The 24,332-nt window shown below is 48.5% G+C and overlaps 1 protein-coding gene across 1 annotated transcript in view; it reads right to left on the bottom strand.

The window, feature by feature from the left end:
- Positions 1–24,332, bottom strand: part of LOC141088163 (NADP-dependent alcohol dehydrogenase-like) — a 77,391-nt gene that overhangs the window by 8,420 nt on the left and 44,639 nt on the right. Inside the window, exons 2-3 of the mRNA XM_073574088.1 lie at positions 6,534–7,075; positions 6,363–6,418 (exon numbers count right to left, since the gene is read on the bottom strand). Coding sequence (XP_073430189.1) covers positions 6,363–6,418; positions 6,534–7,075 — 598 coding nt within the window. The remainder of the gene's footprint in view (positions 1–6,362; positions 6,419–6,533; positions 7,076–24,332) is intronic.

Below are 24,332 nucleotides of genomic sequence, written 5' to 3'. Positions count from 1 at the left end.
GGAGCGAGTGTTTGAATCTGTGCGGACAGCACTTCCAAGCTACAACTGGCTGTGTTGTAGCCCAGGATCAATGCTCCGAGCAGGCTGAGGCCTACTTGGAGCGAGGAGAAAATGCGTTGCAGTGTGAGTTTGGAGGCAGCAGGAGACATTGCCATTCACACAGCAGGGGAACAGCTGGCATTACTGAACCCCACTAACACAGGAGCTAGTGTGTTTTGCTCTGTGAAGACGGCACTTCTGAACACCAACTGGCGTTGTAGGAGCACAGGATGAGGCATGGAGCAGGCTGAGGTCTGATGTTGTTGGCATGTGGATGGAGCAGGAGACTTTGCCGTCTACACAGCAGGGGAACAGCTGGCATTACTGAACCCCACTAACACAGGAGCTAGTGTGTTTTGCTCTGTGAAGACGGCACTTCTGAACACCAACTGGCGTTGTTGGAGCACAGGATGAGGCATGGAGCAGGCTGAGGTCTGATGTTGTTGGCATGTGGATGGAGCAGGAGACTTTGCCGTCTACACAGCAGGGGAACAGCTGGCATTACTGAACCCCACTAACACAGGAGCTAGTGTGTTTTGCTCTGTGAAAACGGCACTTCTGAACACCAACTGGCGTTGTTGGAGCACAGGATGAGGCATGGAGCAGGCTGAGGTCTGATGTTGTTGGCATGTGGATGGAGCAGGAGACTTTGCCGTCTACACAGCAGGGTAACAGCTGGCATTACTGAATCCCACTAACACAGGAGCTAGTGTGTTTTGTTCTGTGAAGACGGCACTTCTGAACACCAACTGGCGTTGTTGGAGCCCAGGATGAAGCATGGAGCAGGCTGAGGCCAACTTGCAGCACGTTTTATAGAGGTTGTAGACTACTACTGATTGTAACCGTGCTCCACTTAGGTCTCAGGCTCCACTGTCTCTAGTATTTCCCCTGGCCTCCAACCCCACCAGTGACAGCTCTGAAGTGGCGTCTGCACAATCCACACTTGTTCCTGTGTTACTTGGGCTCAGTCCTGTCAGTTGATCCCCTGATGTGTGTCCGGCAAGGTCTCCTGCTCTGTCCTCATTCATACTACTAGTAATGGGAATGTGGACAGACCAGGAGACCTTGCCGGACACACATCAGGGGATCAACTGACGTGACTGAGCCCCAGTAACTCAGGAAGAAGTGTGGATTGTGCAGACGCCACTTCAGAGCAGCAACTGGCGGGGTTGGAGGCCAGGGGAAATACTAGAGACAGTGGAGCCAGAGGCCTAAGTGAAGCACGGTTAAAAATCAGTAGTAGTTTGAATGTGGATGGAGCAGGAGACTTTGCAGTCCACACAGCAGGGGAGCAGCTGGCATTACTGAACCCCAATAACACAGGAGCTAGTGTTTTTCTCTGTGCAGACGACACATCTGAGCGACAACTGGCTGTGTTGAAGCCCAGGGATTATAGTTCAGGTGGTAGAAACATGAACACAACAGGAGACCTGGATACAGTTGCCAACCAATTATTTAGTCGGGAAGAGGACTGGCAAATTCTGGGGAGATCCAGGCCTTGTTCATTTTCAGAAAAGTAAGCCGGTCAACGTTATCGGAAGAAAGTCGCGTGCGACGGTCTGTTAGTACACCACCTGCGGCACTAAAGACGCGTTCCGATAATACACTGGCAGCAGGGCAAGCCAGCACCTCCAATGCATACTGGCTAAGCTCTGGCCATGTATCCAGCTTAGAGACCCAAAACTTGAAGGGGGAAGAGCCATCTGGGAGTACACTCACAGGGCAAGACATGTAGTCTGTCACCATCTGATGGAAACGTTGCCTCCTGCTGACTGGAGCCGTCAGTGATGGTGTAGACAATTGTGGCGGACACACAAAACTTTGCCACATTTGGGCCATAGTGGTCTTGCCTTGTGCTGAGGCGCTGCCTCTGCTCCCTCTTTGTGCCGAGTTTCCTCCACTGGCTCGACGCACAGAGGTGCTTTGTAAAGCACTAGCACCACTGCTGTCGGGTGGAATGGAAAACATGATGGACTGCACCAGTGTGTCTTGGTACTCCCGCAGTTTACACTCCCGGTTCAACGTTGGTGTGAGGGTTTGCAAGTTGTCCCGGTAGCGAGGATCTAGGAGGGTGTACACCCAATAATCAGCCGTATAGAGAATGTGGGCGATGCGACGGTCGCTTCTCAGGCACTGCAGCATGAAGTCAACCATGTGCTGAAGACTCCCAACTGCCAAAGAACCGCTGTCCCCTGCTTGAGGCGTGATCTCTGCCTGCTCTGCATCACCCCACCCTCGCTGTACATACTGACTAGAGCTTTGTGTACCTCCCTCCTCTGGAGAGATGTCTTCCTCCTCCATCGACTCCTCCTCATCCGCCTCACAAAGTGTCCCCTGCCTAGGCCTTTGTGAGGAAGCACGTAGCGCAGACTGTCCAGTAGCAGATGGCATTTGGGACTCCTCATCCTCCACCTCTTCCAAAACCTCATCCCTTAGTGCTTGCAGTGTTTTTTGAAGCAGACAGATAAGGGGGACAGTCATGCTGACTAGTGCATCATCTGCACTCGCCATCCGCGTGGAATCATCGAAGGCACGCAAAACGAGGCAGATGTCCTTCATAGAGGCCCAGTCAGTGGTGCTGAAGTGTGACCGGCGCACAGTGCGACTTGTTTGCGCCTGATGCAGCTGGTACTCTATGACTGCTGCCTGCTGCTCACACAACCGCTCCAACATATGTAACGTAGAATTCCACCTGGTGGGTAAGTCACATATGATGCGATGTTCCGGAAGGCGTAATCGGCGCTGCAGAGCAGCAAGGCGCGACCTTGCCGTGCTGGAACGCTGCAAGTGAGCGCACTCTATGCGGACCTTGTGCAGCAGTGCATCAAGATCCGGATAGTCGCTCAGAAAGCTCTGCACGACCAAGTTGAGCACATGTGCCAGACATGGGATGTGAGTGAGGTTGCAAAGGCCAAGAGCTGCCACCAGATTTCGGCCATTGTCACACACTACCAAGCCCGGCTGGAGATTCGCTGGCAGAAACCACACGTCGCTCTCCTGCTTGATGGCATTCCAGAGCTCCTGCGCTGTGTGGCTTCGATTCCCCAAAGAAATTAATTTCAGTACGGCCTGTTGACGTTTGGCGACGGCTGTGGTCATATCAGTCATAACAGGCTCCTGCTGCGCTGTTTCAGAGGAACTTGAGTAGGAGGAGGAGTCAATGTGTACAGACTGGATTCCTGCAATCCATGGAGTTGGCAGAACACGTACAGCGCCACTCTCCAGATCTGTACCCGGCTCAGCAACATTGACCCAATGGGCAGTGAGGGAAAGGTATCGTGTCCCTGTCCATGGTTACTGGTCCACGCATCGGTGGTCAGGTGGACCTTGCTACTGACGGCGTTTAGTAGCGCATATTTTATGTTTGCCTCCACATGTTTCTGCAGGGCAGGGACGGCTCGCCTGCTGAAATAAAAGCGGCTGGGCACGGTGTATTGTGGGACCGCCAATGCCATGAAGTCCCGGAAGGTGTCAGTCTCCACCAGCCTGAATGACAGCATTTCAAGTGCCAGTAGTTTGGCAATGCCAGCATTCATAGCCTGTGCTCGGGGATGGTTTGCCGAGTATGGTCACCTTTCTCCCATGCCTGTGCTACCGATGGCTGTCGAGTGGCCTGGGAGTGTGAGGATGACTTGGAATGTGGTGCTGTGGGTGGAATGTCACAGGGTCTCCGGACAACAGTGCCAGAGGTTCTTCCTTGGCGATCCTGTGAGGAAGCCGAACCAGCTGTGTGTGAGCTGGAGGAAGAGGCCCCAACACGAGCTGAAGAGGTGGTAGGTGGTGCTGTACGTTGGCCTACGTCTTCAGTGTGTCTGTGTAACTCCACCTCGTGCTTGGTCCGCACATGTTTCCACATATTAGTGGTATTGAGGTTGCTGACATTTTTCCCTCTTTTGACTCTCTGATGACACAGCTTGCATTTGACAAAGCAAATGTCATCTGCAACTGTGTCAAAAAAGGACCACGCACTGCAAGTCTTGGGAGCGCCCGTTTTGCCTTTTGAAAGTGGAATGCTCCTAACGTGTGCCGAAGTGGAGGCTACAGGCAACCAAGTCTGCCCCTCTCCCTCTCCCTCCGGTTTTGGCCGTTCGGGGAATCTCTTCCTCAGAGTTGCTCCCACCACCTTCCTGTTCCTCACGCCATGATGGGTCAAGGACCTCATCATCTACACTCCCCTCTTCAAACACCTGCTTCTCCTGGGTTGTCTCGCCAGCACCGTACGCAACAGAAAGTGGCAACTGTGTCTCGTCATCATCTGATGCGTACTGAGGTGTGCTGACCATAGGCACTGACCCACCCGCCTCTTCAGATTCAGAGGGACAAAGAAGTTGCGCATCACTGCATACTCCCTCTTCTTCACAATCTGGAATGCTGCTTGGCTGGCCCCCTCTTTCCAAACCAACAGATTCCAAGAACAGAAGTAGAGACTGTGATGGCTCCTGTCCAGTGCTCTCTGACTGCCTGGGCACTTTGGCAGGTGGTGAAGAGACAGATGGTTGCTCTTCGGTGCTCTGGCCCTGAGAGGATGTGGAAGTAATTGAAGTCGATGCGTTAGCTGGCATCCATCCCACAACGGCTTCAATTTGTTCCTCCCGCAGCAGTGGGGTACGTTGAGGTCCTACAAAGCTGCGCATAAAAGACTGTTGCCTGCTAAAACTGGGGGATGCTGACTCACTGGTGCCAACAGCAGGCACAGACTCTCCACGTCCTCTCCCTGCAGAATCCCCACGTCCTCTCCCTGCAGAATCCCCACGTCCTCTCCCTGCTGAAACTCCACGCCCACGTGCCTTACTCCCTGCCTTCTTCATCTTGCTAGACTGAGAAAGATAGGCAGAAAAGTACAAAGGGGGGCCTTAGTGTGCTTATTCCTGAACAGCTGGTTACAGGTATAAGAAACACTAATTTTATGAAGTGTGTGTATCGACTACACTTTAATGGGAGCTAATGTGGCCTACACAACTTTCAACTGTAGTGTTTGGTGAACTTTGCTGTTTTTTTGGGGGGGAAAAAAAACTAAAATGATGTGATCAAAGATTTGAAAGTGAGAGTATCACCAACTTTCTGGAGCTATTACAATGCAGGCAGGTAACCTACAATGCAAAAGATGAGGCTCCAAAAAATTTGGGTAATACTAATCTGGCTGCAGCTGAAGGGCACAAGCCAGAAAAAAGGCTTCTCTACTCCTATATAGTGTTTGCAACCAACCAATGTAGATGGATATGGATGGATGCACACTAATAGGAGAAGAAAAAATGAGCTGCAATTAAAGAAAAATATGTGCGAGGCAGTGACGCACGCTGAGCAGCCTACAACCAGACGTAGCTGCCGGACACACTACTCAGCGTGAGCTGCACTCACACACAGTCAGAGACCTCTCAGACAGCCGTGAACAGTGCAGCTAAGTGGGCACTAGCACTGACAGGCTGCAGAAAGGCTCCGCTGTGTACTCCTAGAGTGTTTGCAACCACCATATATGGATACGGATGGATGCACACTAATAGGAGAAAAAATGAGCTGCAATAAAAGAAAAATGTGTGAGGCAGTGACACGCTGAGCAGCCTACAACCAGACGTAGCTGCAGGACACACTACTCTGCGTGAGCTGCACTCACACACAGTCAGAGACCTCTCAGACAGCCGTGAATAGTGCAGCTAAGTGGGCACTAGCACTGAAAGGCTGCAGAAAGGCTCCGCTGTCTACTACTAGTGTTTGCAACCAACGTATATTGATACGGATGGAAGCACACTAGATAGAATTTTTTAAAAATAAGCAGCTCAAAAAGAAAAATATGTATGAGGCAGCAGTGAGGCACGCTGGGCGGCCTACAACCAGACGTGGCTGCAGGACCCACTCCACAGCGTGAGCTGCACTCACACAGCCCTTGCAGACAGCTGTGAACACTGCTGCTAGGGAAAAGAAAGCTACAGTGGTGGTTTATGTAGCCTGGGTAAAGCACAATATTGTTTTGAGAATCGCTATTTCTAACTGTCCCTCACAGTCTTCAACAGCAGCCTGTCCCTAACTGAATTCACAGCCGAGTGACCAGAAATGGCGGCGGCTTTTATAGTGCATCATGACATCATTTTAGCAGCCAATCACAGCCATGCCAATAGTTTACATGCCTAACAGGATGTGCCCACACTTCTGAGGATTCCCATTGGCTGAATCAAAGCGAGCGGGCTGATAGCATTATGGGAACTTCCCATTCCGTTATCCGATACGAAAAAAGTATCGGAAGTCAGTATCGGAATTCCGATACAGCTAATATCGGCTGATACCCGATACTTGCGGTATCGGAAAGCTCAACACTAGTAATGATAAATCGCTTTCCCTTTACAGGTAAATCTGCTTGCACCATCATCCATCAGTCCTGATTGAGCTCCAAATGCAAACTCTAATTTTTTGCAGATGTTACTGTGTGGGCCATCGCAAGCTCTGCACGATTTCTTTTGACTTCATGAGCAAACAAGCAACACCATTTCCACAGTAAGTACACTGGAGAGCAGTCAGCATGGTTTCAGTGCGTCCTGCACATTCAACGGCAAAATCCACTCCTCCATTAGTTAGCTCAGTAATGACCTCATGAATGGGTTTATCGTAAACCTTTGGGTTTAGGCACTCAGTGGCTCCCAGTTGTAAGGCTTTTGGATACTTATCCTTATGTGAACCTACTCCAATGATTCGTGTAGCGCTTGCATCCTTGCATCCTACAATTGCTGAAAAACCAACTCCTCCCAAGCCAAAAACAGCACAACTAGAGCGCTTGGTCACCTTAGCAGTGTTGACAGCTGCACCATATCCAGTAGAAAATCCACAGCCTATAAGACAAACTTCAACAAGGGCACGGGCATCCACTTTGGCAACGTAAATGTCAGACACCACAGTGTATTCAGTGAATGTACTTGTGCATGCGTAATGATAAATCGCTTTGCCTTTACAGGTAAATCTGCTTGTACCATCATCCATCAGTCCTGATTGAGCTCCAAATGCAAACTCTAATTTTTTGCAGATGTTACTGTGTTGGCCATCGCAAGCTCTGCACGATTTATTCTGACTTCATGAGCCTTTGGAGGAGCTACTTCAATATCTTCAATGCTGAGGGGCTTGCATGGTTCCCAGGCAATAGCGGCCTTGCATTTAATAGCCTTTCCTGCGGTGCTCATGGTGGTTCCGGTTCAAAGCAATGATGGAGGAGAGAGCGTCAGCTGATGCCTCCTCTCCCATCATTCCCCTCTGCCTCTGACACTGCGGGTGTGTGATGACGTCATCGCGCACTCACTGTGTGCCAGGCAGTGCAGCCGTTGAGACAGGAGCCCCCTGAGGAAGCGACGAAATATCAAGCGAAACGTGCGTTGGGGAACGTGGTCACAGCACGGGCAGTCATTATGGGTAATTAACCTCTTCACTCTTTACTTAGTCATGTAGCGGTCTTTGCATACGTAATGTATACATAAATATATTTATTGTTGATACTGTGGTAATTGCAGGTACGCAGGATGCAGTGACGAGTCGCGAGACAATTTGGTGCTTTCTATAATAACTTTTATAAGACTAGAGGGAACTTTCCTCAGTCACGGCTTGATCACCAAAAGCGGTAATGGAGCGCCGACACCAGGGCCTAGCGGGGTACTCGGTATCGGGCCCGTTGATCTCAATGGGAGTGTCACGGAAGCTGTGACGCGGTCCATGGCCCTGGGGCTCCATGGCAAAAAAGGGGGTGAATGAACAATGAAATAAAGTTTATGAATAGTTTGTGACGCCACCTGTGGTGTTCGGCAAGTTAGGTGTTAGACCGACGCTGCATGCAGATCCTCTGGGACTGGTGGTGGGTTGCAGCCAAGATGGTGAAGCTCCCCACAGGTGGAGCCGTAGTCCCAGGGCAGTGTAGATGTAGCAATGGAGGAGAGGCACAGGCGGTGTAGAGGCCGTTGCCCAGATGTAGCTTTGCAGGGTGTAGTGATGCGGGAATAAGTGGAGGACACCAGGGCATGTAGTTCCAAAGCTTTACTCACAGTCTGCAGTTCACACAGATGCCTGCCTCCGTGCTGTGTCCTCCGGGTCCTGGGCTCAGTCAACCTCCAGGCAAGATAGGATGCTCCCTTCGAACACTCCGCCAACATGTACCTTTCTGAATGTCTCCTCTATAGCGCCTTTTACTGAAGTACTCCTAGTACTGAGTTACACTGGAGTGCCTCCTGACAGATGTTCCCAAGAACTCTACTTGTACAGCAGACAGCTGTAGCCTGCTTCGGGGACGCCTTACTCCTGAGTCCCAGCTCACTATCCAAGTTGCTGTTGTGCCCCCAAGTCTTAGATGGGAGTAGCTCACTACTCCACCGGTGTCTGCTGCAGAGCCTTCAGTATCCATACAACCTCGGGGACCGGGCCCCGGCCTTGCGTTTAGAACTTCTAGGCAGGGTTCTTCTCTAACCAACGTCCTCTCTGTTCCATTTTTCTCCTTCATTCTGTACTAATCCCTCTCTCTCATAGAAGGTCAGGTTTCAGTCCAATGTCTTTCTCCTTCTTTCCTTTCCTGTGCCAGCTGGCTCAGATCACTGAGGCAGCTGCAGCACTCCTTCCTCCATCCCTCTTCCAGGAATCCTCACTCCTCTCCGAGTGACTCTCTCTCTCACTGACTGACTGACTAACTAACTCTTCCTGCTCTTTATGTAGTCTAAACTCCACCCGCCTCCCAGCACGTTTCGTGTTCCAAGCAGGGAACCACCAAAGGTGCTCTGCTACCCTCTAAGCAAGGAGCCGCAATGTGGCTTTGCTGAACTACCATGTTGTGTGGGATGCGAGTGTTGCAGCGTGGTCAGGAGTTCTCACCTTACCTGGATGGTGGGGCACCACACCTCAGGAGGAGGTGCAGTACCTCTGTGGCGACTGAAGCCTCCGGGGTGCCACAGTAACACGGGTTGCCCTCGCAGGGGCTCTAAAACAAGCAAACACAAACGGGTAGAACACGACTACTTCCGGCAATAGCCGGTCACTATAGGGCCGCGGTATGGCTGACTACGGGTCCGTAAATATATAGTCAACTTAGCCGTCCAGGCGTCCCTCGCCATTCGGGATGGTGGTCTTTCGGCGTAGTAGTCGCTGGGCCCAGTTGCTGAGGCGTTGGCGTAGTCTTCGCACGCTCCAGCGCTCTGATGACACTGGAGCCCCACAGGCCCCGGCTGAGTCCTTGGACTGATGGGCCGCAGTTCCCAGACTGGGGCAAGTGGCAGCGATGTAGGGTGGCGAATCACAGACCACCCACGCAGCTAACAGCTGCGACGGGGAGTCCACGGCCAGCAGAGGCTCGGCCCCTGCTGCGAACCGCTGCGGGACAGTGGTGGCCGGCGGCGGCACTGTACTTGCCGCGAACACTGGTGAGAGCAGGGCGACTGCGGGTGGCGGGTAACAGGTCGCTGCCGCGGGGTGGAGCGAGATGGCAGCGGCCGCGGGCGACCGCGGGTAGGCTGCATCCGCGGGCTGGAGCGGGGCAGCAAATCTCGGATGATCGCCCTGCCACCGTCCCTCTGGAGTCCTCAGTCGGCATCTTCCCTGGCACTGGTAGGTCGCTCTATCTTGCAGTCGCTCCCACAGTCTCCTGCTGCCTCTGTCACAGTCTGCTCACTCATCGTCCCGGGGATTCCCCGCCTCCTTTATATTGTTCCCTCCTCCAGCCCATCTGTCTGTCACAACAGCTTGTCCTCGAACTCTGTGCCCCGGGGACAGTTTCCCCCGGAACCCAGATGACGGCTCCCTTGGTTCCGGTCCGGACACTCGACGGGGGCCATTCCTCCCACACTACCATGGTGATGTTTATGATTTAGGGGCACTTGTTCAGCATACCATTGCACTGCATGGTTGGCTATATGAGCCTCCTGATACTGAGTGAATCAGCTGCCTGATGTTTACATTAACTCTTTCTATTACTATTGGTTTGACATAGGTTATTTTTTGCTCTGTCCTGCTATCATGTTCTGCTCATAGTCTGTGGCCATCAGTCTTGTGAATCATGTGTATTCATACATACTAATTGACATATGATATATTTTATTGTACATTTTACTATTTATGTAATTGATGAACTTCTGTATTAATAAATACTTATTTTTCGTTGTATATGATAAACTCATTTTTTTCTCTGTATTTTCTGATATGTATCTGAGTTTATATACATGAAATTTTCTTGACTTTGTGCTGGTACTTTTTATGTTTATGTAGGAGCCAGACGGAAGCAGCGCATGGCACGAGGAGAGGTGAAAATTGTGGAGTTTTTTAATATATCAGTGAGTTCTGGACTGTGGGGCCATTCTCGGGGGGGGGGGGGATGTGGACTGTGTTATATATTATGTGGGCTGTGTTATATTCTATGTGGGCTGTGTTATATACTATGTGGACTGTGTTATATACTATGTGGCTGTATTATATACTATGTGGGCTGTGTTATATATTATGTGGGCTGTGTTATATTCTATGTGGCTGTGTTATATACTATGTGGCCTGTGTTATATTCTATGTGGGCTGTGTTATATACTATGTGGACTGTGTTATTTACTATGTGGGCTGTGTTATTTACTATGTGGGCTGTGTTATATACTATGTGGACTGTGTTATTTACTATGTGGGCTGTGTTATATATTATGTGGCCTGTGTTATATACTATGTGGCTGTGTTATATTCTATGTGGCTGTGTTATATACTATGTGGGCTGTGTTATATATTATGTGGCCTGTGTTATATATTATGTGGCTGTGTTATATACTATGTGGCTGTGTTATATACTATGTGGCTGTGTTATATACTATGTGGGCTGTGTTATATACTATGTGGCCTGTGTTATATACTATGTGGCCTGTGTTATTTATTATGTGGCCTGTGTTATATACTATGTGGCTGTGTTATATACTATGTGGCTGTGTTATATACCATGTGGTTGTGTTATATTCTATGTGGGCTGTGTTATATTCTATGTGGCTGTGTTATATACTATGTGGCTGTGTTATATACTATTTGGCTGTGTTATATACTATGTGGACTGTGTTATTTACTATGTGGACTGTGTTATATATTATGTGGCCTGTGTTATATACTATGTGGCTGTGTTATATACCATGTGGCTGTGTTATATTCTATGTGGCTGTGTTATATACTATGTGGACTGTGTTATTTACTATGTGGGCTGTGTTATTTACTATGTGGGCTGTGTTATTTACTATGTGGGCTGTGTTATATACTATATGGCTGTGTTATATACTATGTGGACTGTGTTATTTACTATGTGGGCTGTGTTATTTACTATGTGGGCTGTGTTATATACTATGTGGACTGTGTTATTTACTATGTGGGCTGTGTTATATATTATGTGGCCTGTGTTATATACTATGTGGCTGTGTTATATTCTATGTGGCTGTGTTATATACTATGTGGGCTGTGTTATATATTATGTGGCCTGTGTTATATATTATGTGGCTGTGTTATATACTATGTGGCTGTGTTATATACTATGTGGCTGTGTTATATACTATGTGGGCTGTGTTATATACTATGTGGCCTGTGTTATATACTATGTGGCCTGTGTTATTTATTATGTGGCCTGTGCTATATACTATGTGGCTGTGTTATATACTATGTGGCTGTGTTATATACCATGTGGTTGTGTTATATTCTATGTGGGCTGTGTTATATTCTATGTGGCTGTGTTATATACTATGTGGCTGTGTTATATACTATTTGGCTGTGTTATATACTATGTGGACTGTGTTATTTACTATGTGGACTGTGTTATATATTATGTGGCCTGTGTTATATACTATGTGGCTGTGTTATATACCATGTGGCTGTGTTATATTCTATGTGGCTGTGTTATATACTTTGTGGCTGTGTTATATACTATGTGGGCTGTGTTATATACTATGTGGGCTGTGTTATATACTATGTGGCTGTGTTATATACTATGTGGCTATGTTATATACTATGTGGCTGTGTTATATACTATGTGGCTGTGTTATATACTATGTGGCTGTGTTATATACTATGTGGGAAGTGTTACATATTATGTGGACTGTGTTATATACTATGTGGACTGTGTTATATACTATGTCGGCTGTGTTACATACTATGTGGACTGTGTTATATACTATGTGGACTGTGTTATATACTATGTGGGCTGTGTTATATACTATGTGGCCTGTGTTATATACTATGTGGGCTGTGTTATATACTATGTGGACTGTGTTATATACTATGTTGGCTGTGTTATATACTATGTGGCCTGTGTTATATACTATGTGGCCTGTGTTATATACTATGTGGCTGTGTTATACACTATACTATGTGGCTGTGTTATATACTATGTGGGCTGTGTTTTATACTATGTGGCTGTGTTGTATACTATGTGGGCTGTGTTATATACTATGTGGACTGTGTTATATACTATGTTGGCTGTGTTATATACTATGTGGCCTGTGTTATATACTATGTGGCCTGTGTTATATACTATGTGGGGCTGTGTTATACACTATACTATGTGGCTGTGTTATATACTATGTGGGCTGTGTTTTATACTATGTGGCTGTGTTGTATACTATGTGGGCTGTGTTATATACCAGGGTTTCCCAACTCCAGTCCTCAAGGCACACCAATAGATCATGTTTTCAGGATTTCCTTAGTATTGCTCAGGTGATAATTGCTTCACCTGTGCAATACAAAGGAAATCCTGAAAACATGATCTGTTGGTGTGCCTTGAGGACTGGAGTTGGTAAACCCTGTTATATACTATGTGGCCTGTGTTATATACTATGTGGCTGTGTTATATACTATGTGGCTGTATTATATACTATGTGGCTGTGTTATATACTATGTGGCTGTGTTCATATACTATGTGGGCTGTATTATATTCTATGTAGGCTGTATTATATTCTATTTGGGCTGTGTTATATACTATGTGGCTGTGTTATATACTATGTGGATTGTGCTATATACTATGTGGCTGTGTTATATACTATGTGGCCTGTGTTATATACTATGTGGCTGTGTTATATACTATGTGGGCTGTGTTATATATTATGTGGGCTGTATTATATTCTATGTGGGCTGAGTTATATTCTATGTGGCTGTGTTATATACTAAGTGGGCTGTGTTATATACTATGTGGACTGTGTTATATACTATGTGGACTGTGTTATATACTATGTGGTTGTGTTACATACTTTATAGGCTATGTTATATGTTATGTGGCCTGTGTTATATACTATGTGACTGTGTTATAAAGTATACTATGTTGCTGGGTTATATACTATGTGGCTGTGTTATATACTATGTGGACTGTGTTATATACTATGTGGGCTGTGTTATATACTATGTGGTTGTGTTACATACTTTATAGGCTATGTTATATGTTATGTGGCCTGTGTTATATACTATGTGACTGTGTTATAAAGTATACTATGTTGCTGGGTTATATACTATGTGGCTGTGTTATATACTATGTGGACTGTGTTATATACTATGTGGCTGTGTTAAATACTATGTGGGCTGTGTTATATACTATGTGGGCTGTGTTATATACTATGTGGACTGTGTTATATACTATTTGGCTGTGTTATATACTATGTGGACTGTGTTATATGGGATTTGGATGTTTCGCCCCCCGCAGTTCGCCCCCAGCAGTTCGCCCCCGCACATTTCGCCCCCAGCATTTTGCCCCCAGGGTGTTTCGACCCCGCACATTTCACCCCCGCACATATCGCCCCATACCCAAGGAGCTGCAGCTCTGACAGGTAAGTATGTCAGTTTTTTTGTGTTCTAGGGTGATAATACTCCTTTAAGGCCAGCCAGATGAGACACTGGGTGAGCTGCTGAAAAGGCAGCCACAGGAATCCCCAGCAATTGGGGTCCTGTATATTTTACCCTCAGGTATGTTCAGCCCTAGATGTTTTGTTCCCTGCATGTTGACCCCAAAAGCTGAGGGTGAAACATCAGGGGTCAACATGCTAGGGGCGAAACATCAGATGGCGACCCATCCAGGGACAAAATGCTGTAGGTGAAACATCCGGGGGCGAAACATCCAGGGGCGAAACGCTGGGGGTGAAATGTGCGGTGGCGAAACATCCTGGGGGCCAAATGCTGGGGGCAAAATGTACCTGGGGCGAACTGCTGGAGGCAAATTGCTGGGGGCGAAGCTTCCTATAACCGCTCTTAATAGGGTGCATTTCCTGGAGTTGGACAATGCATTATTCTGCACATTGCTTCCTTCTAGAATTCCTGCCCATGATAAGGAGATTAAAGATTTTCTCTATTTCCTATTTTCAGTAACAAAACAAAGGTTCAGGAAGAAGATGAGCTGATAGAAATAATAAGTGATGACCCAGGTAAGTACAATAATGTGGGTCTGTAAAAAATAAAGCAAATGAACTGCATATTTTTTTTTGCTGCTTAAAGGGTAGGAGAACTTATTTTTTGGATAGAGGAAAAAACGATTGTACCGTGATGGAAAAAGCGGACACATTGACCAAAAATGGATGAAAATTTTCTCTTTGCATGCAAAAACAACCCCAAAACATCTGAATGAGGCCTAAAGGTACTGCCACACTTAGCGATGTACCAGCGATCCCGACCAGCGATATGACACGGTCAGGATCGCTGGTGCATCGCTAAGTGGTCGCTAGTGAGCTGCCACACTGGCAGATCTCACCAGCGACATCGCTGGGGACGGGCGTCGCTACTTACCTGTCACACCAGGCGATCCTGCATCCTCCCGCCCGGCTCCACGCGTCGCTCGTCATCACAACAGGAAGCTGACGACGAGAAGCGGTCCTGAACGTTCTCGCGCGATCAGCGATAACCAGGGGGGGAGCGGGTTGTAGGTAAGTATCACACACAGCGATATCGCTAGCAATATCGCTATAACGTCACAAGTTATAGCGATATTGCTAGCGATATCGCTTAGTGTGACAGTACCTTTACTAATTTTGAGTTGGCCTCCTCCATTACACCCAAAGAAATAATTACATTATCTTCTCCTGTTTTTCACAAACAGAGCGTCCCTTCAATATCAGAAAAGAGGAAATAGTGGACTGGGTAAGGTCAGTGGAAGGCTGAAAGAGACGAAGAAAGAATACAATCAAGATTTATAGACAACATTATTATTATTATTATTATTATTATTATTATACAATTTATAGAGCCATTTATCCATGGCGCTTTACATGTGAAAAGGGGCAAATATAGACAAGTACAATAAACATGAGCAGTACAAGACACACATAAGTACAAAAGGAGAGAGGACCCTGCCCGCAAGGGCTCACAATCTACAGGGTTGGGTGAGGATACACTAGGAGAGGGTAGAGCTGGTTGTGCGGCGGATCAGTAGACTGTGGGTCACTGCAGGTTATAGGTTTGTCGGAAGAGCTGGGTCTTCAGGTTCTTTTTGAAGGTTTCCATGGTAGGCGAGAGTCTGATGTGTAGGGGGAGGGAATTCCAGAGAATCGGGGAAGCACAGGAGAAGTCTTGTATGCGGTTGTGGGAAGAAGAGATAAGAGGAGAGTAGAGAAGGAGATCTTGAGAGGATCGAAGGTTGCATGCTGGTAGGTACCGGGAGACCATGTCACAGATGTAAGGAGGAGACAGGCTGTAGGTGGCTTTGTATATCATAGGGTTTTGAACTGGAGCCTCTGCACAATAGGAAGCCAATGAAGGGCTTGGCATAGGGGAGAGGCTGGGGAATAACGGGGAGACAGGTGGATTAGTCGTGCAGCAGAATGTAGGATGGATTGGAGTGGTGCCAGAGTGCTAGAGGGGAGGCCAGAGAGTAGGAGGTTGCAGTAGTCAAGGCCGGAGATGATAAGGGCATGCACTAGTGTTTTTGCGGTGTCATGGTCAAGGAATGCACGGATCCGGGAAATATTTTTGAGATTGCGACAGCAGGAGGTTAGGGTTTGGATAAGTGGCTTGAAAGCGAGGGCAGAGTCGAGGATCACCCCGAGGCACCGAGCATGCGGGACTGGGGAAAGTGAGCAACCATTGACATTGATGGATAAGTCTGGTGGAGGGGTAGAGTGAGATGGGGGAAAGATTATGAATTCTGTTTTGTCCATGTGTAGGGAAGGTGACCTGACGGACGGACGGACTAGTCAGAGTGAAGAAAGAAAGGTTTGCACAGTGTAGGTAGGAGACAGTGATTACAGTGGGGAAACAACTAGAAAAGTGTAGTGGACGTGCAGTACCTTGGGATGACCATTAGATGGCAGGGTGGAGTGTGAGCAAAGGACTTTACAGCAGCTTAGGGCTTTAGAAACCGTTGGTCATGGGGGGCGTGGTGACAGTTAGTGACAGTTTCAAGGAACCGGGGAAGTTATAAATACTGAGGGAGGGTTCCAGAAGGTTCCAGTCCCCAGGGGGAGCTCAAGTGACAGGAGGACTACGACAGTCTGTGCACTCTGAGGAGAATCCAGACCAGGGGGACTGAGGAGAGAGGACGTCAGGGGGGTGGTCCTGACAGGAAAGGACCGCAGTTGAGACGAGGTACTGGGTGTAAGACACCGTATGTGACACGACGACTGAGCAGTAGAAGCGCTGTTGGTTAATGGGCCTAAGGCGGCCACAGTGACGGAACTGTCAGGAGCGTCGACAGTAAAGGAGGGGACGGTGTGTGCAGACACGTCTCCAGTGTACGGTGTGAGAAGCGGCTCTGGAAACGGAGGGCCGCGAGGTGTGCCGTCAGTCGGACGGCAAGTGAAGAAATAAACTTGGACCTGTTGCACCCAGAATCTGCCTCCATCGTGTCTCTGTTGTCATCTCTGCGTGGTATAAAAGTAGGACCACCCCCCCCAGCTCGGCACCCCACCACCGACACTACATTTGGCGTAGTCGGCAGGATCGCCGCCGCTAATACGCTATCTTCTGCGGCAGGCCTGCAACTGAAGGACTGAGGAAAACTTAGACTGCTCTATTTCGGATTATAAACACCTGTGGACTAAAAATTACTGACCTGTGGATTACAAATTGGGACGCTGTGTCGGATCTGTGTTGCTTGCAGAGGATCCAAGGCAGTAGCTGATTCTGCCCAAGATGGCGGTATTACTTCAGCGCAGAGGAGAGGTCCGGGTGTTTGCAGTTGTTCAGAATGGACTGGGACCCCCTCCAACGTACCCCAAAAGGAAGCAGTATATGCCCGGAGACCGACGTTTCCATATATTGGACCCTGGCAGATGGATGGAAAGGTCTGCCAACGCCCCACCCAGCAGGAGGAGTGGCACAGAAGAAAAACTTGGCTGCGGCTGTCTGACGCCATTCGAGTGCTGCCCAACGGACGGTATGAGATGCTGCGGGTGTCGGGGCATCGGCCGCCTAGAGTGGCAATGGCGGCGAGAGATGGAGCTGCACCAGAAGTCATCTTCAGATTTACGGGCAGGCAGCGGGATGCTGAGCCGGGGAGCGGAGCCTGAGGGGAGTCAGCGAGAACGGCTGCCACCAATACCAGCAGAGGACTTCTCAGCGGAGCCCCCGAGTCCGGAGGGAAGGCCCGCAGGACAGTGGAGCAAGGAACGGAGGCTGCGGGGGAAACTGCGTGATGATGGAACGGAGGCCGCAGCGCCAGGGAAGGTGAGAGTACCCCCGGCCCTACCAGTGCCTCCGCAAGCGGCCCCCACCATTCTGCTGCAGCACGCGGCCCCCTGCGCACCGGAAGGCCTAGTTACCACGGGCCCCGTGGTGTATGTAGAGCTGAGCGAGGTCCCCGCTCATGTCCCCGAACTACCCCGCCCGGAGTCACCAGTGCAGAGCTCACCCAAAGAAGATGCTGCTGCGCTTTCCCTGCTAATAGCAGCTGCATTGTTGAAATCGGCCGTTACTCCGACTCCGTTGGAAGTAGTGGATGCGGCCTGTCCGGAGGCCGCGGTTATGCCGCTGCTGGAGTCGGCTGCGACCGATTTAGCGGGCCCTGTGATTCCAGCCCCCGAGGACCCGGTTCTCCCCATTTGCCACCTGACCCCAGCGGCTGCTGGGCCGCAGAAATCTTCGGCCGTTTCTGTCTTGCGGTCTTTTTCAGCGGAGTCCCGCCCACCGGACTCCAGGGCCCGTGCTGTTCCCTCCGTGTGGGAAGCGGAGGTGATCAGGAAGAAAAAGGCCCGGGAGCAGGAAGTGTGGAACCTGCTCCACACTCAAGGAGAGGCCGTCATAGAAAAGAAGAGGACTTGAATGGACACCCTCAGTATCCCCGTGGAGCCCTCACCTCTGTCCATTGAGAGTGGTATAGACTGTCAGGAGTTCGATGCACCGTTGTGCAGATTATAAGGACAGTTGCATTTAGAAAAAAGTTTTGTTGTTGTTTAACTGATGCAACTATTTTCTCTCTCTCTTTCTTTCTTCTTTCTATGTTCTTTATATACGAAAATATGTTTACCTGACAGAACGGGGATACGGAAAAGTGGAGGAGTGTCCAGGTCCAAGGAAGGGGGGGAGGAAGAAAGAGGAAATGCAATGTTATGTTATATTTTGGTTTTAAAAGCAAGAGAAAATGAAAAAAAAAAAATTATAAAAAAATGGGGTACTTGTGCTATTATAAAGTTGTATGATGTATAATATGCAAAGTAAAATGCAACAGGTCCGGGTTAAGGGAAGGTCTGCGGGACCAAAGGAAAGTGTGAGATCCGGTAGGGATCTAAGAGTTGAGGTCTGGGAGACCGGGACGCCGACCATGACATGTAATTGAAAGAAGGAAAATGAATGGGAAGATGTGAGAAAGACAGCCGTCCTAGGTCAGGTCCCCCGACACCACGGACACCCCTGAAGAAGGAAAGGCGGGCGCCGGCAATGATCTGGTAGGTGAGTGGCCTCGATCATGGCGTACCGGATAGTGAAAGGTAACAGTAGGGGAGAGTAGGGGAAAGATACACGCCGTAGAGAGAATACGGGTGTACCTTGCCCAATTTGAAAGACGTTGTCATGTGGCGTGCGCGCTGGTGAGTAGCAGTAGGCTGCTCAGAGCATAGTGCTCCCAGTGTGGTTCGGCCCCCGCAGATAGTGGGTTTGGCTCAACTTCTGGTCCGACAACAGAATGTAGGTGTAGATTCAGAACGACGAAGGCAGGGATGACGATTGTCGAGGACGACAATGGACAAAGGAAGGGAGAGTGTAGGGAAGGTGACCTGACGGACGGACGGACTAGTCAGAGTGAAGAAAGAAAGGTTTGCACAGTGTAGGTAGGAGACAGTGATTACAGTGGGGAAACAACTAGAAAAGTGTAGTGGACGTGCAGTACCTTGGGATGACCATTAGATGGCAGGGTGGAGTGTGAGCAAAGGACTTTACAGCAGCTTAGGGCTTTAGAAACCGTTGGTCATGGGGGGCGTGGTGACAGTTAGTGACAGTTTCAAGGAACCGGGGAAGTTATAAATACTGAGGGAGGGTTCCAGAAGGTTCCAGTCCCCAGGGGGAGCTCAAGTGACAGGAGGACTACGACAGTCTGTGCACTCTGAGGAGAATCCAGACCAGGGGGACTGAGGAGAGAGGACGTCAGGGGGGTGGTCCTGACAGGAAAGGACCGCAGTTGAGACGAGGTACTGGGTGTAAGACACCGTATGTGACACGACGACTGAGCAGTAGAAGCGCTGTTGGTTAATGGGCCTAAGGCGGCCACAGTGACGGAACTGTCAGGAGCGTCGACAGTAAAGGAGGGGACGGTGTGTGCAGACACGTCTCCAGTGTACGGTGTGAGAAGCGGCTCTGGAAACGGAGGGCCGCGAGGTGTGCCGTCAGTCGGACGGCAAGTGAAGAAATAAACTTGGACCTGTTGCACCCAGAATCTGCCTCCATCGTGTCTCTGTTGTCATCTCTGCGTGGTATAAAAGTAGGACCACCCCCCCAGCTCGGCACCCCACCACCGACACTACACATGTTCAGTTTTAGAAAGCGAGCAGAGAAGAAAGCTGAAATAGCGGACAGACATTGTGGGATTTTGGTCAGTAAGGAGGTGAGGTCAGGTCCAGATAGGTAGATCTGCGTGTCATCGGCATAGAGATGATACTGCAAGCTGTGGAATTCTATGAGCTGTCCCAGGCCAAAGTTGTAGATGGAGAAGAGTAGGGGTCCTAGAACTGAGCCTTGAGGAACACTGACAGAGAATGGGAAAGGTGAGGAGGTGGTGTGGGAGAGGGAGACACAGAATGATCAGTCTGGTAGATATGATGAGATCCAGGATAGGGCCAAGCCTGTGATACCCAGAGATGAGAGAATCTGGAGCAGGAGGGAATGGTCCACAGTGTCGAAGGCAGAAGACAGGTCCAGGAGAAGAAGGACTGAGTATTGTCGCTTGCTCTTGGCGGTTAGTAGGTCGTTGGTGACTTTAGTTATGGCAGTTTCAGTTGAGTGGTGCAGTCGGAAGCCTGATTGTAAGCGGTCAAAGAGGGAGCAGGAGGAGAGGTGGGAGGACAGTTCAAGATGGACAACATCAACAATATCATCATTACCACCAGTGAGATCATCACTACCATCATCATCATTACCACCAGTGAGCTCATCACTACCATCATCATCATTACCACCAGTGAGATCATCACTACCATCATCATCAATACCACCAGTGAACGGTTTTGTCAGCAGATCGTCAGTATTCTCACAAATAAATCTAAAGAGAATAGAACATCAGAAAGTTTCCTGAATGCAAAAAACTTTCTTAAAAATAAAAGCAGAAAGTGTGATAGTTTCACATTTATACCTGTACTTACTGTGACAAATATTGTCTGTGTAATCATATTATAATATTTATTGCCCCCAATTTTTTTTAACTCTCAACTTTTTTTTTTATTTCAGTCTTTGACATATACCCTTCACTTTTCTACTGTTGGGATATGGGTATTTTTTCCTTAAAATTCATGTATTTGGGGCTAAAAATCATTTTTTCAACTAGGTTTTATTAATGAACTTTACACCAAATGAGATGTCCCTTTTCAGAGATTCCTTGACGAGGTGGGTTGGGTTGATCTTTGAGGGATGCGTCCGCCATGCAGGGTCGGTTTTAGACAAAGTGGGGCCCTTGGCGAAAGCTTAAAGTGGGTCTGCAAATGCTCACATATCGCTCCATCACTCAGAAACATTTCTGTTGTATTTACTTGCGCTGAGTTCAGGCCGCTAAACGAGCCCGATCGACAATATTGAAGTCATTCAACGCTTGTTTCCTGGAATTTTTAGGGTATCTGCACACGTTCAGTAATTGGCAGCGATTTGTATGCAGCGCATGTCCGCTACGTCCATAGTGTTGCCAGCTATTGAATGCAGGTGATTCTGAATGTGTCCATTGAACTGTGCGGAATTAAACCTTCAAATACATTGTACGGGTGAGATTTATCTTACGGAGGCTTGTGTCTCTGCAAGATAAATAGACATGCTGCGAACTGGAGAGACACGCCACATGTCCATCTCTGGGTGATCCGCGGGCATCGGTGCACGCACAGTAGGCATGGGATTTCTTGAAATCCCATCCGCTATGCTGTAACATCTGGATGCTGCACAGGTACGCAGCATCCAACCCACATCATTTACTGACCGTATGCACCTACCCTTACTCTGGCTGAGGGAGAATGATTGGTGCAGATAGTCCTTGATACTGTATAATGCAGGTCCCATATAGTACATATAGTAAAATGCGCTCCCATGGTCCTTGATAGAGTATACTGCAACCCCCCTCAGAGTATAAAGCAGCCCCTCAGAGTATAATGCGGCCCCCCACAAACACACACACACACATAGTGCAGCCCTCACACACAGTATAATGCAGAACCCACACCCACAGTATTATGCAGCCCCTTCAGAGAATAATGCAGCTCCCTCAGAGTATAATGCAGCCCTTTCAGATTATAATACAGCCCCCCCACACACACAGTATAATGTAGACCCCCAGAGTATAAAGCAGCCCCCTCAGAGTATAATGCAGCCCCACACACACAGTATAATTCATCCCCCCACAAACACACACAAAGTATAGTGCAGCCCCCACACACAGTATAATGCAGCCCCCCACACAGTATAATGCAGCCCCCACACACAGTTTACTCACTAGAGGACGGAGATGTGTGAGAACCAATCTCTCTAGTACCTTCATCAGGTGTGATGTCAATGCTAGAGGTCTATAGTCATTAAGGTCTTTCGGATAAGGTTTCTTCGGAACTGGTACCACACACGATAATTTCCACAATTGTGGTACTATACCTATTCTCAGGCTCATATTGAACAGATATGTAATGATCTCACTCAGCTGGTGCCCGCAGGTTTTGATTAGCCTTGCACTGATGCCGTTGTGAAGTACAGTATTCAGATGTACAGGACATCTTGTTCTCCGGGATCCATTTTTGTGCTTGCAACTCCAATTTGCTGTTTACGAGTTAAATTTTGTAACTTAACTAGATGAAAGTTCACGGCTGTTATGAAACCAGACTGTTCCAGCTTGTACAAGATATAAGATATGAGATGAGACCCTAAAAGAATGTGCTATTGTTCTATATTCTACGTCACGCAGCTAGGGACATATTCGGATTCTCTTACAATACTATTGGCTTACATGTATTACGATTCTATTGGTAGCTGTATACTTTGCATAATTAAGCAGAATGCTATGTAATGTGAGATTCAGTAAAGGGGCTCAGTGATCTGCCTCGATCCTCCCGTACAGAGACCCCCGTCTCCGTGTGGTCATTCCCAGTTGCTAGCAACGCCCTGTGAATTAATTTGGAAATCACTGGCTAAACCGTGAAGGGTTAATTTAGCCCTACCTCAACACCGTCAGGACCTGCAGCCTTCAAAACTTTGATCTTATCCAGTTCTTTTGCAACCTGGGTACTTGTGAAGAACAGACCCTGGCTCAGTTGACAAGTTGCAGCAGGGGGTGAGGTTATTGTAGCAGAGAGGTGTGAATGATATGCAGGGGCAGGAGCAGCCAGTGTGTGATTAAATCTGTTAAAGAATAGATTAAGTTCATTAAGCCCCTCTTTATCTACAACCATCCTGGTGACAGTCTGTCTATGCCCAGACATAGGCTTTAGACCCTCCCAGACTTCATGAATCCTTTTCTGTGACAATTTCAGTTCAATCTTTGCCTTATAATTAGCCTTTCCCTGCCTGATTAGATTCTTCAGATCTTTCTGCACCTCTCTCAGCCTGCCCTTGTCACCTGATCTGAAGGCCAACTTCTCTTTGAAAAGAGCCTTTATTCCGGGGCTGATCCCTGGTTTATTGTTAGAGAAGCACCTCACTACTTTTGTGGGTACCATGTTGTCTACACAGAAATTAATGTAGTCCGTTATACAGTGTGTGAGACCATCCATGTCATCACCATATGAATCTTGCAGCACTTCCCAAGTGGTTGTTTCAAAGCAGTCTCTCAGAGCATCATCACTCTCCTCAGTCCATATCCTCACTGTGCAAGTGACAGCAGGTTCTCTGTACAAGTGGCTTGTACACGGGTTGTAGGTGCTCAAGGTTGTGATCCGATCTTCCAAGGGGCGGTAGGGCTGACGAGGCATATGCCCCTCTCACATTGGCAAAGAACAAGTCCATTGTTTTGTTGTCTCTAGTGAGGCAGGTAACATACTGTGTGCAACTGGGTAGTATGGATGCTGGAGACTAGGAGACAAGATGACTAGTGTCATCTTGTGGATTGATATGAGCCACAAAGTCCTTCAAAATGAAACTGTTCTGGATGTAATGATGCTTGCATTAAAGAACTGATTGGCCAGATATGTACGGGGTCAGGATGACCGGGCTGCGGGTACATGTGCTGCATCGGGTCCGGAATTGTCAAGGCTGCGTCCCCTATTTCCCAGGGGAAGGAATAGGGGAACGGACAGACCCCATTACCCAGGAAGAGGGGGCATGTTTAGACAGGGAACCTGTCCGGAAGCTGAGGAAAAAAATGCAAAGTAGGAGTGAGTCCCCAGCTGTGAGCGTGTGAGCAGGAAGGGGGGCAGTGCACTACGCACCCAAAGTGCCAACGCCGCGTCAATCTGTAGCAGACGTACAGACCCAGTGACCTAGAGGCAGGGGGCCAGCTTAAGAGAAAGCGGGCATGACAGCAGAGATTTTTGGCGTGGACAAGCAGCGCATAGAAGGCTGAGCAGTGTGCTCCATCCTTAGAGCACTGGCGCTGCAAAGGGCTGTTCCCGTTGGCTCCCGCCACTAAAAGTGATACTGCCAGAGAGCGAGGCGCTGTGTGCCCACTGACCACCAGAGAGCGAGGCGCTGTGCGTTCCTTGACCATGAGTACCACGCACGTGCGCAGTAGAGAGAGCAAGTTCATGCCACGTGTTCAG

This window comes from Dendrobates tinctorius, unplaced genomic scaffold, assembly GCF_039654945.1.
Source record: "Dendrobates tinctorius isolate UK_male_01 unplaced genomic scaffold, ASM3965494v1 ptg000038l, whole genome shotgun sequence".
Taxonomy (NCBI): Eukaryota; Metazoa; Chordata; class Amphibia; order Anura; family Dendrobatidae; genus Dendrobates; species Dendrobates tinctorius.
Note: the sequence above shows the minus strand (reverse complement) of the source record. Positions and strands in the feature narration are given on the sequence as shown.